Here is a 16,001-nt window from a genome sequence, read left to right as displayed (position 1 = left end):
AAGAAAGTCATTGCCATCTCAAACCTTGTCTATTTTTTTAAGACTCGTCTTGGCTTTTTCTGCCCCACCCACTCCTGTGTTTCGAACTCTGATAGCATGCTGCTCAGAGTTTTGGGAATACACTGTGCCATTGGTTACTAGCTGGTCTCTGCTCATGCTGTTCTTGTGTTGTTCTTGTTGTTTTTTCACCTGAGACTTCTCCCTCACCCTTTCCAAAACTCTTCTGTTCATCCTTTAGAATCTCACTTACATATCACCTCCAAACAAAAAATCTTCTTTGACCTTGCTGCAATCTGGTAAACACATATTCTCTCCCTGTGGATGCTGCTGTCCTTAAAGAGCACTCTAATATTGTACCTTTCTCACCGTTCTGTAACAGATTTCTCTACAGTTTGAGTCAATTTAGATGGGGTCATTCATTCATGCATTAATTGAGTGGGTCTTTGGTCTTTCTTAATACAAGCATAGAGACAGGCACATATTAGGCATCCAGTAAATGTTTCTTTCCTCTTCTTTTGATAGCTAAGTTTGTGTTTTCAAGCAATGATTCAGTAAAAAATATCAAACAATAGGAACTTGGCTTTATGCAGGGAATGAGAAGGAAGAATAATTCATAGTCAATGATGAGAAAGCTGCAGTCTATTTTTTGAAGTCTAAATGTTGATTCATCAGTCTTAGCTCACAGATGATAAACTCATAAAACACACAACAAAAATGATGCTAAAAAAATGACAGTGAAGCTGCCTGTCCTATATTCTTATAGTTGCAAGCAATATCTAAACCATACCTACTGCCTTCTTTAGCAACCTCTTCATTAAATAAGTTGGCATTCAATCAAGGACACCAATATCTTTCTAGATTTGGGGCCCTCAAATCACAAAAACTAACATCACTCATGCTTATCATATGCAAGCAGGGTGCTTTGTTATTTATGTCTTAACTTGTATGATATCTCCCAAGGAGGAAAAAAATATTCTAGATGCTGGATCTGAAGCTTAAAGAAATGGACTTTTCCAAGCTGTTGGTGAATGCTGAAGATAGAATTCAAACTCAAACCTGATTGTCTCCAAAGCCTGTGCTCTTTTCTTCCTATATGCCTCTCAAAAATATTCATGTATCAAAAATAGGTATAATACAATGTCTATGTGGATGCCAGAGAGAAGGAACCAAATGTGTTTTGCACTAAAATTTAAGGCCCTTTAAAAGTGGGAAAAGTTCAGGCATATCAGCAAAACTAAAGGTAAATATCTATCCCTTAATGTTGATATTTATGTGATTATGGAATTTCAAAGTTAGGATGTTTGTCCTGAAATACAAAAAATAAAGCAGCCATTTCCCTATTTTACTTTATTTTATTTTATATTTTTTGAGTTGAAGTCTCACTCCGTTGCCCAGGCTAGCGTGCAGGGTCATGTTCACAGTCACGCCAGTGTCGACCTGCTGGGCTCCAGTGATCCTTCAAAGGACAAGTGAAAAAAATATCTTTTGTATTTTCAGTGTACCTTCTCTACAGCAAATAAGCATATTTTTTATGTCTTCCTGGTGATCTAATGATTTTTTTTTCCTGTTGGTACCTGCTTGCTACCTACCACAGAGAGATGTCAGGATGATGAAAAACACTTGCTTACGAAAGAGAAAATCCTATGAACTGGCTCTGAGTTAGGCAAAATGTGCAAATATTTAAATGCAAAATGTTCTTTCTTGTCATTAACAGATTTAACTTTTCCAACAACCCCCTGCCAAGAAAAGTCAATTCCTTAAAGAGTTGGCACACATGTTATCTTGAAGAAAATAATGAGGGGTTTCCTATATGGCAATATAAAATTATTTTCTTTCTTTCTTCTTTTTTCTTTAAAAAATTTTGTGCCCTGGTGTAACAGAACAGTTCCAAATCCAGATCTTTTTATCACCAAATGATCTAGTAGTACTAAATCCTATTCTACCCCAAGAAGTTTTGACCTCATTAGTAGTGAGAAAAATTTTATTTTGTTTCCTGTTGAAGACATGGAATCAAAATTCTGGCTAAACCAGAGACAAGTCAATGCTAGTGTTAATGGAGTTAATGTTATAAAACCTCCCGGGCTTAAAGTTGTAGTCCTAATAGTATTAACCGTGTCAGTTAAAGCGCTTCAACTTCTCCAAGCTTCAGTTTCTACTCTTGAATAGTATCCCTGCCTATGCCTCATAGAACCGGGTGCTAAGATTAAATTAGATTATGTGGTAGAGAATTTGCAATGGCCTCAATTATTTATCTCCCTGTATCCATGACCTTTTAAAATGTGGCTTTGAAACTCTTTTCATCAAGAGATGGATCAGTTTTTCCCCCTTAAATATGAACTGGGCTTGGGATTTGCTTAGATAGAAGTGGTCTAATGCCAGTTTTGAGCTCACACAACAGCCATGTGAACAGGGCCAGGCTAGCATACTGGGGGATGAGAGACCTTGTGGAGCAGAAAGTCACCATCCTGGCTGAGGTCATCTAGGCTCAATCACACAGCAGGAGTGAGCCCAGTAAGAACTGACAAACTGCTCAGCTGAGTCCAATCCCAAGTCACCAAACTGAAAAATTATTATTTTAAGTTACTACATTTGAGGTTTTTTTTAATGTAGCAAAAGCAAATTGATACAGATACTATATAAGAGTGGATCAACTAGAAGTGCTATGAGATGCAATCAGCTTTGTCATTGTATTAGTGGTGTTAAAAAGGTGCTACTCACGGGTAGTGGTCACCTTCTTTAGGCCAGGACCCCGGGTATTGTTCTTCACAATGTGCAGAGATATCTCATACTCTTGCCCAGGAGCTAGACCAGTTTGTCGGTACGAGGTCTCTGGCCTCCTCAGGCTTTTGGTGATCTCTTCCTCATCTTCTTTATTCTGAAAGATAGAGACAGCTTGGCAAGACTTAGAGGAGGTATCAGTCTCTTCATTTGTGTGATTCAATCATTCTGCATTCATTCATTCCTCTTTTATTCTATCTTCTATCCATTAGGCACTTACTATGTATCAGATCAGTATGTTAGGTGCTGAGGATACAGAGATGATAAAGACATTTCTCAAGTTTGTTTCTCCTCTTTTAGACCTCTATTTACCCCTATGACACCCAGGTCAAATGACAGAAAGGAGTTCTGAAGGTACAACCTCAAACCCCCTTTGATAGGAAGGACTGCATCAGAGAAGTAGGGTGATTGTTCTATAGTTACACAGACAGTGTTTAAAAAACGTCAAACAAGCCAGGCTCGGTGGTTCAGCCTGTAATCCCCACGCCTTTGGGAGGCTGAGGTGAGTGGATTGCCTGAGCCCACGGGTCTGAGACCCGCCTGGGCAGCGAGACCTCATCTCTACAATAAATCAAAAAAATCAGCCGGGCGTGGTAGCACATGCCTATAATTCTGGCTACTCGGAAGGCAGAGGTGGAAGGATAGCTGGAGCCCAGCAGGCAAGGCTGCGATGGCCGGGAGCGGCCACTGCACTCCAGTCCAGGTGACTGAGTGAGACTCCAACTCAAAAAAAAAAAAAAAAAAGGTCAAACATACACCTGTTGTATGACATAGCCTTTCCACTCCTAGGTAGTATCTAAGATTTAAAAAAAAAAATATGATTTATATCCACATTTTCATGGCAACTTTATTTCTAAAAGCCTAGATTGTGGCTAATTTAAGCCTGGGCTTAAATTCAGAGAGCAGTTTTCTTGCCTTCCATGTGCTTTTGGGCCTGGAGAGTAGTTGCTTAAACCTTGGATATGCCTGGAGGAATTTTGAGGTAGACACCATTTCTTCTCTTTTTTGCCTCTGAGTAGAGAGTTGTAAGCTGAAGGGCAATTGGAATCTTGACATGACTTAACACTTATTTGTCTAGGCTCTTAGCTCTAATTGCTACATTTACTGACTTATTAAAATTAGGGAGAAAACTAAGGTCACTTAAAATATAACTATAAACACATGAGGTGCTAATTGGAGCCTTGTCCTTCACTGAAAGTTAAGGAAATTGAGTTGATATGACTAGTCTGCAAAACCCTTTGACCATCTTTCAGATCCTTGGGGTCAAATACAGCCACTTCTTTGTGCTCCTTACCATATTCCGGAAGATGATCTCCCACGTTTCAAAAGCAATATCTAGGGGATCCCACTCGACCTCCACAGATGTCTCCTTGATGGACTTGAACTTTAGGCCTTCGGGTGCAGGCAAGTCTATAAGGAACAGCACAAACAGAACATAATAAGCACAGGGCAGGTATGTGGTATGCAAGTCACATACCCATGATTCTGTTAAACCCCAGGTGGATGCTGTTACAGTCGGGGTTGACAACCAGAGCTGGAGTCACTTTAGAGATTCTTCTCATCTACTGTGTGGCAGGGTAAAAATTAATATTGGAAGCAACTGTATGATTAAATATTGACAATTTCATGTGGTTAAGCCTAAAATAAGCACAGACTTTGGAATTAGATAGACTTGGGTAGAATAAGCTCTGCCATCACTAACAAAATTCACCAAGCCTCAGCTTCTTCACCTGGGAGAAGGAGGTAAGTATGTCTGCCTTTCAGGAATGCACTGAGGATTGAGGGAATATATTCCCTGTAGACTGCTGGGTCTGCTTCCTGGCATGTAGTACAAGTTTAATAAAGGACAGCCAATATTATTATTACTAAGCAAGAAAGGGCCAATTTCTAGGTACAGTTTGCTTTTCAGGTATTAAGGTAATTATACTGAAAAACTTTTAAACCATAATGTTTCCACTTAAAAAAATAGGACATTCCACTGAAAGGTAGTAGAATGGTTAAGAGCATAAAGTTGTCAGACTGTCAGGGTTAAAGTCTTACCTCTATCACTTGTTAGCTGTGTGATTTGGGATGAGATGCTTAACCATTCAGAGTCTCAGTTTCCTCAACTGTAAAATGGGCTTAACAATAGTTTCTATCTCATAAGGTCAAATGAATTAGTATATGTAGAGTGCTTAAAACAGTGTTTGATGCATAGCAAACACTTGTTAAGTGCTACCTGTAATGATTCTCTACAGCAGGAAGGATGTAGAAGAGTAAGGAGGGGATTTTATAGAAATTTCTTGAAGAATATACCCAATGGACTCAACTGAGTTCCAGGTGCTTAACTGGTGTAAGCACAACTCTAGGGTTGTAGGAGCCAAGACAAGGGAGGGTTGTGTGCTAGGTGGGTTGAGGGCAGGTGAGGTTGCCCAATAGAGTTCTGTTCACTCACAGGTGGCCACCCTGGCACTGACGGGAATGCTCCTCTTGTTCTCAAGGATGGCGAACACGCGGATAAAGTACTCCACACCAGGCTCCAGCTCCCGGATGGTGGTGGATGTCTGGTCCCCAGGCACGCGAAACTGCATTTCCAGGCCGCCCACGTGGGTGGGTGTATACAAGATGAGGTACTCTGTGACTCGCATCTCATTGTCCCAGGCCAGGTTGACGGTCTCTTCTGTCACTTCTGTCACAATGAGGTCTTTGGGAGGGGACACTGGTAGAAATAAGAAGGATCATCTGGGTCAAAAATGTGCTCTACAAAATCCCACTAGGTTTGTTTCCTTTGATCTGTCTTCTACTGTCAGCCACAGAGGTCTGAAAGTTTCCCCCTTGAAATTCAGCTTCTATTTACTCTAAAAGGCAGAACACATCAAGACTATTTTTGAAACCTGTGGTGGTCCATCCATTAGTCTATCACCTTTAAGCTGAAGTCTCAGTTTAACAGTGTGGTCTTCAGACTCCTTCTACTTCTCCACTGTCTGGGTTTTAGGTCAAATCCAGTCCACTGGCATTGGAAAGTGCAGTCTCTGCTCTGAACTTTGATCTCTGCTCTGAACTTTGAGCAACCCATCCTTAGAAATGGAAGGGCATTTTGGGCTCATCTGGTTCAACTCTTTCATTTTGTATGTGCATGAGACAGAGGGACCTGTCTGTGTTTGCTCACTTTACTAGGTTTAGAACTCACCTCTTCCCTGCGTGCCTGGCATTCTTTCCAGTCAGGCTTCTCTGCCTCAGTCACATTAAACAAACAGTCATTTATTTATTCCTAACCACTGATTGCTTCAATAGAGGGTGAAATTCTACATATGATAAGTATACCATGGTAGATGGGGTAAGTACAAAGATGATTCTCATTAGACATGAGCATTATTGTTCCTTTCTGTGTTTTTATTTAACCAGTGTTTACTGAACACTTAACTATCTACCAGGCCCTGTACTGACTGCTGAAAACAGTGCTCTTTTAAGGAGCTTATGGGCCTTGGGATAAAAACAAAAAAACAAAACACACAAAAAAGTAATGAAAGACAATTAGGAGACAGGTCTACCTCGCAGATGACAGGCTTTCAGTCTTTAGCTGAGTGTGCATTTAAAGCAGTTGGATTTATGTAATCTCATCATCTGTTTAATTTAGCTGAATGTTTACTTCCATGCAAATAGAGATATCTTGTTTACTGTTGATTTTACGTCAGTGGAGAGTAAGAAGGGAGGTTGATGTTTAGCAAAAGGGAAGTTATCACTTCATCTACTTCATTTTGGGCACTAGATGTTAGACTCAAGATAGATGACTTAGGCAGACTCAAACATCAACTCTGTGATATATTAGTTGCATGTCCCTGGGACAATTGCATTACCTGTCTGAGACTTTGAGCCCTCAAATAGGTAGTCCTGTAACAAATGAATGACCAGGACCCCTCAAAGAATCAGTGTGTGTGTGTTTAATAGAAATATATTAATACACACAAAGAATCACCGTGTATGTATGTGTTTATAAACATGCACACAGTTTTCCAGCACATACCAGGTGTACACCCCATCATGGCCATCACTGAGTGGTCTGCACACTGGTACTCACCCACTGAGCAGTCTTCCCCCGTGTAGCCTTCATTGCAGATGCAGCGGCCAGAGACACATTGCCCCCAGTTACTGCAGTCATTGGGGCAAGAGCGCTGCCCGCAGTCCAGGCCTGTGAAGCCCTCGTGGCAGATGCACTGGCCATCTACACAGTGGCCCTGGCCATGACAGTCGCTGGGACACCTTTGTTCCTTGCAGTCTTTGCCCATGAAACCTTCATGGCAAACGCATTGCCCGTTCACACAGCGCCCCCGACCATGGCAATCATTTGGACAGGACAGTTCTGCGCAGTCGGGGCCAGCAAAGCCATCCTCACACACGCACTGCCCATCCACACAGCGCCCCCGGTTGCTGCAGTCCCTGGGACATCGGCGATCTCGACAGTCCTCTCCAGTGTAGTCATCATCGCAGACGCACATGCCATTCACACAGCGGCCATGCTGGTGACAGTCATTGGGGCAGCTCATATCACTGCAGTCATAGCCCTTGAAGCCTTGCTCACACATGCACTTGCCCTGGACACAGCGGCCCCGGCTGTGACAGTCATTGGGGCACCGCAGCTGGCTGCAGTCCTGCCCAGTGTAGCCTTCATCACACACACACTGCCCATTGACACAGCGGCCATGGCCACTGCAGCCATTGGGACACTTGAGTTCCCCACAGTTGACTCCTGTGAAGCCATCGTCACACTCACACCGCCCGTTCACACAGCGGCCGTGGTTGTGACAATCGGCAGGACATCTCTTCTCACTGCAGTCTGCACCGGCGAAGCCCTCATAGCACACGCACTGCCCCTCCTCGCACCGGCCCTGGCCATGGCAGGCATGTGGGCAGGTGAGTTTGCCACAGTCCTCGCCTGTGAAGCCTTCTTCACAGTAGCAGGTGCCGTTGACGCAGCGGCCCCGGTCGAAGCAGTCATTGGGGCAGATGAGCTCACTGCAGTCTTCACCCGTGAAGCCCTCATCACACACACACTCATTCTCCACACACCGCCCACGGTTGTGGCAGTTGTTGAGACACAGGGGCTCATTGCAGTTGTCGCCAGCAAAGCCATCGTGGCATACACACTGGCCGTCAACACATGTGCCGTGATCTGGGCTGCAGGGTACCGGGCAGATCTCCTGGCTGCAGTCAGCTCCCGTGTAGCCTTCGAAACAGATACAGGACCCATCCACACACCTGCCCTGATCATTACAATCGCTGGGGCAGGCAAGCTGGCTGCAGTCCTCACCGGTAAAGCCCTCGTCACAGATGCACTGCCCATCGAGGCACTGGCCTTGAAAGTGACAGTTGCCTGGACATTCAGGCTCAGAGCAGTTGGGGCCTTTCCAGCCAGGTTCACAGACACAGCCACATCCTTCAGTGCTGAAGTTGCCCCGGCCACTGCACAAGGGCCTGGTGTCCACAGGGGCTACAAGGAAGAGGATAGAAACTCTCAGCAGAGCTCAAGTAGCCGAGTTTTTCAGCATCTACCTGAAACATCCAGGTTCAAATTCAGCCAGAGGATGGATGCACCCTTGGGCTCCATCTGGCTTGAGAATCAGTTGTTTAGTGTATGAAATCAGATGGGATTCATATCCAGTTACATCAGGTGGGAACTCATAACCTATACTATACTCCCTCAAATTATAGACTTGAATGTAAAGACAGTGTGTGGTTAGCATATAGGGACATATGAATGTATATTGCCACCGCTGGGGAGAAGATCCATAGTTTTTGTCACATTTTCAAGAAGTCTTACGATTCCTGTGATTAGGAGTCATTGCCTTGTGGAATGCATTATGCTGGACTATGATGCAATTCTCTAGTGCTGAGTCAAGGGCAGGCACGTAAGAAATGCCCAAGAAACAGTGGTTGGACTGAACTGAATTCTGACTTTTTGAGTCAATAGCTGTGCCACATTTGGGAAGGGATTTAGATTTTTAGAAGCCCATAGGTCAAGTGCAACCAATAGCCCACTTCCCTGGGGTACAAATAGAGGTAATAAAAACATTGAGAGCTTACTCATTGTTATTTTCTCTGTTTTCTCTTCCAAAGTGCGTTTTGGGTTGACTCAAGTTGGTATGTAGGTTCACGTGACCAAAACTTTCTAGTTTTTCCTAATTAAATGAGGCAGTTAGAGTAGCCTTCTAATTCCAGTAGGACACCTTTCAGTTTGGCTCTGTCCTCAGGAAACTCTCTTTTTTCCCTGCTATCCTGAAGGCTCTGTGGTGGGTTGACCTGAGGAAAGTAGGGTCAAGGCTGACAGTATTTCAGTTCTGTGAGGCCTAAATATTATTTTGGCTCAATTTGGAGAAGTCAGTGGTCTAACCTCCATGGAACCTAGAGAGAAAAAAACTCACTTCTATAGTATCTGTACCTAGATACAGTTGTATTAATATATTTTATCTCCTTTTTTAAAAAGCTGGTTTGTGAGCCGGGCTCGGTGGCTCAGCCTGTAATCCCACGCCTTTGGGAGGCTGAGGTGAGTGGATTGCCTGAGCCTGCGGGTTCGAGACCCACCTGGGCAGCGAGACCTCATCTCCACAATAAATAAAAAAATCAGCCGGGCATGGTAGCGCATGCCTGTAATTCCGGCTACTTGGAAGGCTGAGGCGGATAAGAATACATTTACTGTGTATTCTTATCTGTATTTTGCCAGAAAGTTGACAGAAGTGGAAGATAAACTAATTTATGCATAAAGAAAACCTTTTTTTTGTTTGTTTTTTTGAGTTGGAGTCTCACTTCTTTGCCCAGGCTGGAGTGTAGTGGCACGCACGCTCACAGTCACCCCAGCATCGACCCGCTAGGCTCCGGGGATCCTTCTACCTCAGTCTTTCAAGTAGCCAGCACTACAGACGTGTGCTACCATGCCCAGCTATTTTTTAATTTTACTGTAGAGACGAGGTCTCGCCAAGTTGCCCGGAATGGTCTCGAACCCACGGGCTCAGGCAATCCACTTGCCTCGGCCTCCCAAAGAGCTGGGATTACAGGCTGAGCCACCAAGCCCGGCCAACTTTTTAAATTGCCATCAAAAACTAGAACATGTCCTGCAGAACCATAAATCTAGTTCAGTTAGGGTAGTTAAGTTTCCTCTTGAAATAATTATCAGAGTACTTTTTGGTAATTTTTTTTTTCTGAGTGGCAGAAACAGAGATTTTCATATTTGATCTGGAGGTGTTGAAACTCCTGTAGCTCTATTGACTTTAGGGAATATAGATGACATAATTTCAAAGCAGCAAAATTCCTTAAGATGGGATGCACATGGACACAGGGCCTCAATGAGGAGTATGAGACACATAGGCATGTGCAAATCCCCTATCTCATTACTCTTTGTGAAACTAGTTGTTTAGTTCCTTTGAGTCTCAGTTCTTAGATCTGCAGAAGAGTGTTAAACATTATCTTAAAGGGTAGCTGCGAGTATTAAATGAGATAATAATGGTAATGCCTGGTACATCCAGGGGACTTAATTCATGACTGTGATCATTATCACCATTGCTATTAGATTGGAATATCTTTTCCAGTTCTCCCAGACTCAGCACCCCTGCAGGCAGCATTGTGCATTTTTAAGAATACTGGAAAGTGTTCTTACAAACTTGGACACTCATTCCAAGACCTTGAGAAATTCCACCCTCCTTCTGGGCCTCTGTTTCCCTATTTATATAATGAAGTGATGAGACTTCATCAGTACTTATCAGAGAGTGTTCTTGGGGGCAGAAATTTTATGGTATAGTCATAGGTTTGGGGGTAGAGAATGGACAGAGTCCATGGTCAAATCAGTTTTAGAAGCTTATAAAAAATAAGAAAAAAATGAAAGTGAAATAGTGTGCTTCAAAGTAGGACTTCTTAGAGGCCTGAAAATGCCTCTGAGAAATATTTGTCATCATGACTCCTCTAAGTAAGAGAGAGAAATGGCTACATTCTCTACATTCATTTGACCATAAAAATCTCTTTGTGGTTGACACTCTGTGAGACTACTTTACCCAGGAACCCACTGATGGTCTACTATGCTCATCATAATTTCTCCCTTGCATACAGTGAGAGGGCCAGCTCTTACCTTCAGCAGGCTGGAGACAGCAGCCAGCACCTGCAGTGCATTGCTCCCGCAGGGAAGACACCAGGCTCTCCAGCTCCTCCAACCTGCTCAGGAGCTCCTTGACATCTGGGGCCGCGGCACAGCCACAGGCCTGGCGGGGGATGTTGATGCGGTGGGTGAAGACAATCTGGTTTTCCCCATCCACTGTGTGCTCCTGGAAGTTTTCACTGGGCTCTGAGGGTGGGGCCAGGTCTTTCTCCCCACTGGTTGATTCCAGATCCACCGCACACTGGGATCCCACCGGCAACTTGATGTTATAGACATGATTAAATACTACCGGCTGATTTTCCTCCGGCAGGGTGATGTTCACCCCACTCTGCCGCTTGTGACGGATTAGTCTCTTCAGAACCCCACCTTCAGTAGAGAGGGTGAGCAAAGCTAGACAGATGCCCGCCAACAGCCAGGTCACAGCCCCCATGGTGGAGGTGGGTTTGGCTGTGTGTTTCTGGAGTTCTAGATCCTAGAGTGTCTCACTCTTGACAGAATTGGGGATTTAGAAACACAGAGAAGAATCCAAATTAGTTGTCTCTGATCTTCCTGAAAGAATTATCCTCTAAAGTAAACAAAGGAAAATAACATATGAGTATCTACTACTAAAGGAATCTATTTTGATTTTACATTCCTGTTTGAAGCTCCCCTGATAATCTTTCATTAAATATTGTTATACTGTTTCCCCTGATAATCTTTCATTATATACTGTGATTAAACAATGATGTCTAAAAGAACTTTGCAGTCTTGAAGGAAGGACTCCACTCAGTATTTAACTTCTGAAAATTTAGGGAGACAGCAAAGTATAGAGGAAAGAGCGACCCATAGGGCTACAGCAGACAGGGGTTTGTAGTTCTTTTCTAGCTTTGGGCCCTTGAGTAAGTTGTATAACTTTTCTTTGCCTTATTTCACTTTCTGTATCATGAAGGTCATAATGGCTAATGACAGACTTAAAATAATTATGTAGGCTGGGCATGGTGGCTCACACCTGTAATCTCAGTACTTTGGGAGACTGAGGCAGAAGGATTGTTTGAGCCCAGGAGTTCAAGGCCAGCCTGGGAAACATAGTAAGATCCAGAAAATTTTTTAAAAATTAGCTGGGTTTGGTAGCATGCATCTGTAGCTCTAACTACTTGGGAGGCTAAGGTGGCAGGATCACCTGAGTTCAGGAGGTTGAGGCCACAGTGAGCCTGAGGCTGCGGTAAGCTGTGATCTTGCCACTGCACTCCAGCCTGAGTGACAGAATGAGACCCTGACTCAAAAGAAAACAAAACTAAAATAATTATGTGGAAATAATTTGTGCATCCATTAATTTCTTTAATATTTACTAGCTAAGCCCTCTGAGTGAATTATTATAGAGATATAAAGGCCCTAATCCCAGTAGATGTTCAGTAACTTTTGCCTCTTATTATTGATCCTCAAAACTGAGTTCAACACCATCTGCTGGTTCTTTTCTGTCATGAAATGCAGAGGTTAAAATAAGGAACCCCAGAAAGCAAACTGAGTTTTAATCACAGCTGTGTTTCTTACTAGCTCTATTTCTCTTGTCCTCAGTTTCCCTTCTCCTTGATGTATTTCCAAAACCTTCAAAAGTACAGTTTTTAGAAAAGCCTGATAAAGTATTCCTGGATCAGTCATCCAAACTGAGTTTCACAGCAAGAGATGGTTCAGAAAGGATGTCCATGAGCCCAACAAATACTTATAGAATTCATGCTGAGTTTTCCACAATAATCAGAGTTCTATAGGTGTTAGAAATAAATATAAGATGAAGTGCATATCCCCCAGAGGACATAACAATAGACTTAAGAAGAAAATAGAATCATCCATTCAATACTTAGGGGACAAAGCAAGAAAAAAGTGATAGGATTTATTTTGTGGTATAGAATATAACTGCATATGGAGTTTTAAAAAAAAGGAATTGTCAAGGAGTGGTAAGGCATAGCTTATTGGAAATGATGACATTTTAGCTGAATGTTAAATCGTGAGAAGGATTAAATGGAAACAGTGTGGAGGAGAATATGCTACCAGAAAGCAGTTCTCACCTTACTCAATTGTCTTCTTCATCTGTCTTATGACTATTCATCTCTATGGGCAATCAGGTAGCAGAGGTAGAAAGGAGAATTGTCAAAGGTGGTTGAGAAATTGAGTAAAGACACAAAGACATGGCTAACCTTTAGGGAGTTACAATATAATGGTATGAAGTCACTAATGGTTCTCTTTAAGAAGGAAATACACCTGCATGTAGTTAAAAAATAATTGCAGAACTATTGGTTTTTAATAATTCATCTCACAAGTTGACATTTCCCTATGCCTATGCTATTCTTAAATTTGCGCATTCTAAGGTCACTATTTATGCCCATTAGCTGTAGTATTTGGATTGCTTAGCCTATAAGAAGGTTTCTAACTTCTTTTCCAGAAAGATTTTATCCAAATGATGGAATGTAACAATGTGATCCCAACTAACCACCTCTTTTTTGATAATAGAAAGGCTTGGCAAAACCGAAAGAGGAATTGTGGCAGGGAAAAATTAACTGAGAAGCATTTCTATATGACTGAACAGGGATCTGGAAACCAAGAAAGCAACAGCTGTGCATTTAACCTTCCATCTATATCTTCACCACATCTTAATCATATTCATATTGATATTTTACCAATTATCCATATAATGTATCCTTAGGGCATCTAAGCCTGGTTAGCCCAAAAGCACACAAACAAACAAGCACACCTTTCTGAGCATGCTTTCTTTTTTTTTCTTTTTTGAGTTGGAGTCTCACTCTGTTGCCCAGACTGGAGTGCAGTGGGACGCTCTCGGCCACTGCAGCCTCTACCAGCTAGGCTCCGGCAATCCTTCTGCCTCGGCCTTCCAAGTAACTGGAATTACAGGTGTGCGTTACCACATCTGGCTAATTTTTTTAATCTATTGTAGAGATGAGGTCTTGCCAAGTTGCCTAGACGGGTCTCGAACCCGCAGGCTTAGGCAATCCACTCACCTCAGCCTCCCAAAGCACAGGATTATAGGCTGAGTCACCACGCCTGACTCTGAGCATGCTTTCTTATTCAAATTAGTTTCCTCAATAACAATTTGTGGTTCTGTGATGTAGATAAGGTCACTGAATAAAGATTATTATAAAGACAAGAGCTTGGCAAGTTCTTTTCTCTCAAACCAATTTGGTCGTCTTATTTGTTTACTGGACAAATACTTATTGATTATACACTTTATTGGAATGGCTGGTTTAACTCTCTTCACCTTCACAAAGTCCTTCTTTTCTACCCCCCCAACAATTCTTAGGTTTTGTTTTGTTTTTGTTTTTTTAAGAAAGGGCCATGGGACAAGCTTGAAATAATTTTGGACTTTTACCCAACACTTTTGTGTGTGTTGTTAAATGACTTACATTTCCATCTAAAAAGCCACTGTAGTTGCTGGCTGACACTCCAAGTCAATTAGTTTAGGATAATAATGACCAGAATGTGGGCAGAGTGAGGATTTTCCACTGTGGTATTTAAGAGATGTGTACTGGACCGCCAAATGTTGCACTGTTTGAGGGAAGGGTATGTTACTCTTGAATATTGTGTATTTCCCATCAGCTCATGGTGGTCTGAGGACAGGAGGCTGTTTTAGTACTTTGAGAAAGACCTATTTATGGAAAATGCTTAGACTATGGAATTAGACATACCTGGGTTCAAATGCCACTCACTAGCCCTGTAACTCTGGCACTACTTATCCTCTCTAAACCACAACCTCCTTTATAATACAGGAGTCAAAACCACTCTAAGGAAAATTAAGGATTAGAGATCCGTACATAAAGCACCCAGCATGGTGTCAGGCCTATGGTAGGTACTCATTAAACAGTAGCTGCTATTTTGTTGCACTCCCGGGAACAAAATCTATCAAGAGTCCACATCAATAGCCTCCTTTACTTAAGCCTGAGGTTGACCTTCCTAGTTGAATCTAGTCATAAACTCAGCAGCAACTTGGATCAAGATCAAAGAGGAGATGCAGAAATTACTGATGGGTGGGGAGGTAAACCTTATGAAGATAAATTTACTAGAACTGGAAATATTTATATGAGAGAAGAAAAAGATAGGGAATAAATAATGACCTTTAAGAATGTAAAATATTCTCATGCAGACGAGTGGCTAGTTTATTTCCCTTTTGAGGATGGACCTTAGGGAAAATTACTTGAGATTGCAGTTTGAGATATTTAGGTTAGACATGAAAAATCATGTAGGGCTTTTATAATTTCAAAATGAGCTATTCTACAGAAACTCTTTACAAAACACAATCAGATTCTTATCTTTATGGGAAGTGCTCAGCAATGAAAGAATTAGAAAATATTGTGTAGGAGGAAGGACTGCAGACCTGTGCGTGTTTATCCTGTAGTTGAGAAAATCAAGACTGAGGAGGGTAGATGTGCCATGCATAAATCCTAGTAAAGCAAGAGCTGGCTTGTCTCTTGTGGCCCCAAAGGATAGAACCAGTGCGAATGTGTGTGTGTGTGCCTGTGTATTGTGGGTAAGGCAGGAAGGGAGGGTTGGTTACAAGAAGGCAGTACAACAGGAGAAAGATTTTTCTGGTTGCAATTGTTACTCAGTAGAAATGGCTTCTTTGTGAATGTAGCAAGCTCTGAACACCAGACTGTAAGTAGAATGGTGTTGAAGAGCACTGGTTTGGTAGACAAACTCTCCTGGATTTGAAACACTATTCAGCAACTTTCTCTTCTTTGTGCAAGGTTTTTTCTATGACCATAAGCCAGAAACCTGTCATTAATTAAGGTGGTGAGAGCATCTTCATTGTGAAAAGTACATGACATAATGTGTGTAAAAGGAATGGCTCATAGTCTTTGGTAGCAACAAGAGTTCAATAAAAGGAAGGTTTTGTAGTGAACATATGGACTCCAGTGAGTTATTTTTTTCTGGAAATTTCTCTCTCTCAACTCTTGAAACCCCTTCATTGGCATATACAGCTTTCTCTTAAAGCAAGCATAAGAGTTCTGCAGTGAAGTAGATACTTCTCCTCTCTCAGTGCTCCTAGACAATTATGCTCTATAGACTATATAAACACACACATGCACACATACATACACATACTTACAAAATATTATAT

General features: G+C 42.2%; 1 protein-coding gene across 3 annotated transcripts in view; it reads right to left on the bottom strand.

The window, feature by feature from the left end:
* Window positions 1-16,001, bottom strand: part of TNC (tenascin C) — a 100,094-nt gene that overhangs the window by 62,098 nt on the left and 21,995 nt on the right. Inside the window, exons 2-6 of one of the 3 annotated variants that reach the window (XM_008057170.2) lie at window positions 10,871-11,462; window positions 6,836-8,245; window positions 5,213-5,476; window positions 4,073-4,188; window positions 2,719-2,875 (exon numbers count right to left, since the gene is read on the bottom strand). In XM_008057170.2, coding sequence (XP_008055361.1) covers window positions 2,719-2,875; window positions 4,073-4,188; window positions 5,213-5,476; window positions 6,836-8,245; window positions 10,871-11,327 — 2,404 coding nt within the window. In that variant the 5' untranslated portion in view covers window positions 11,328-11,462. Of the gene's footprint in view, window positions 1-2,718; window positions 2,876-4,072; window positions 4,189-5,212; window positions 5,477-6,835; window positions 8,246-10,870; window positions 11,463-16,001 lie in introns of those variants that run through there. The other 2 variants (XM_008057171.2, XM_008057172.2) reach the window with 2 other exon arrangements.

The sequence above is a fragment of the Carlito syrichta genome, unplaced genomic scaffold (genome assembly GCF_000164805.1).
Source record: "Carlito syrichta isolate Samal-C Ts95f unplaced genomic scaffold, Tarsius_syrichta-2.0.1 Scaffold302841, whole genome shotgun sequence".
NCBI classification, from domain to species: Eukaryota; Metazoa; Chordata; class Mammalia; order Primates; family Tarsiidae; genus Carlito; species Carlito syrichta.
This window is presented reverse-complemented; position numbering and strand designations above follow the sequence as displayed.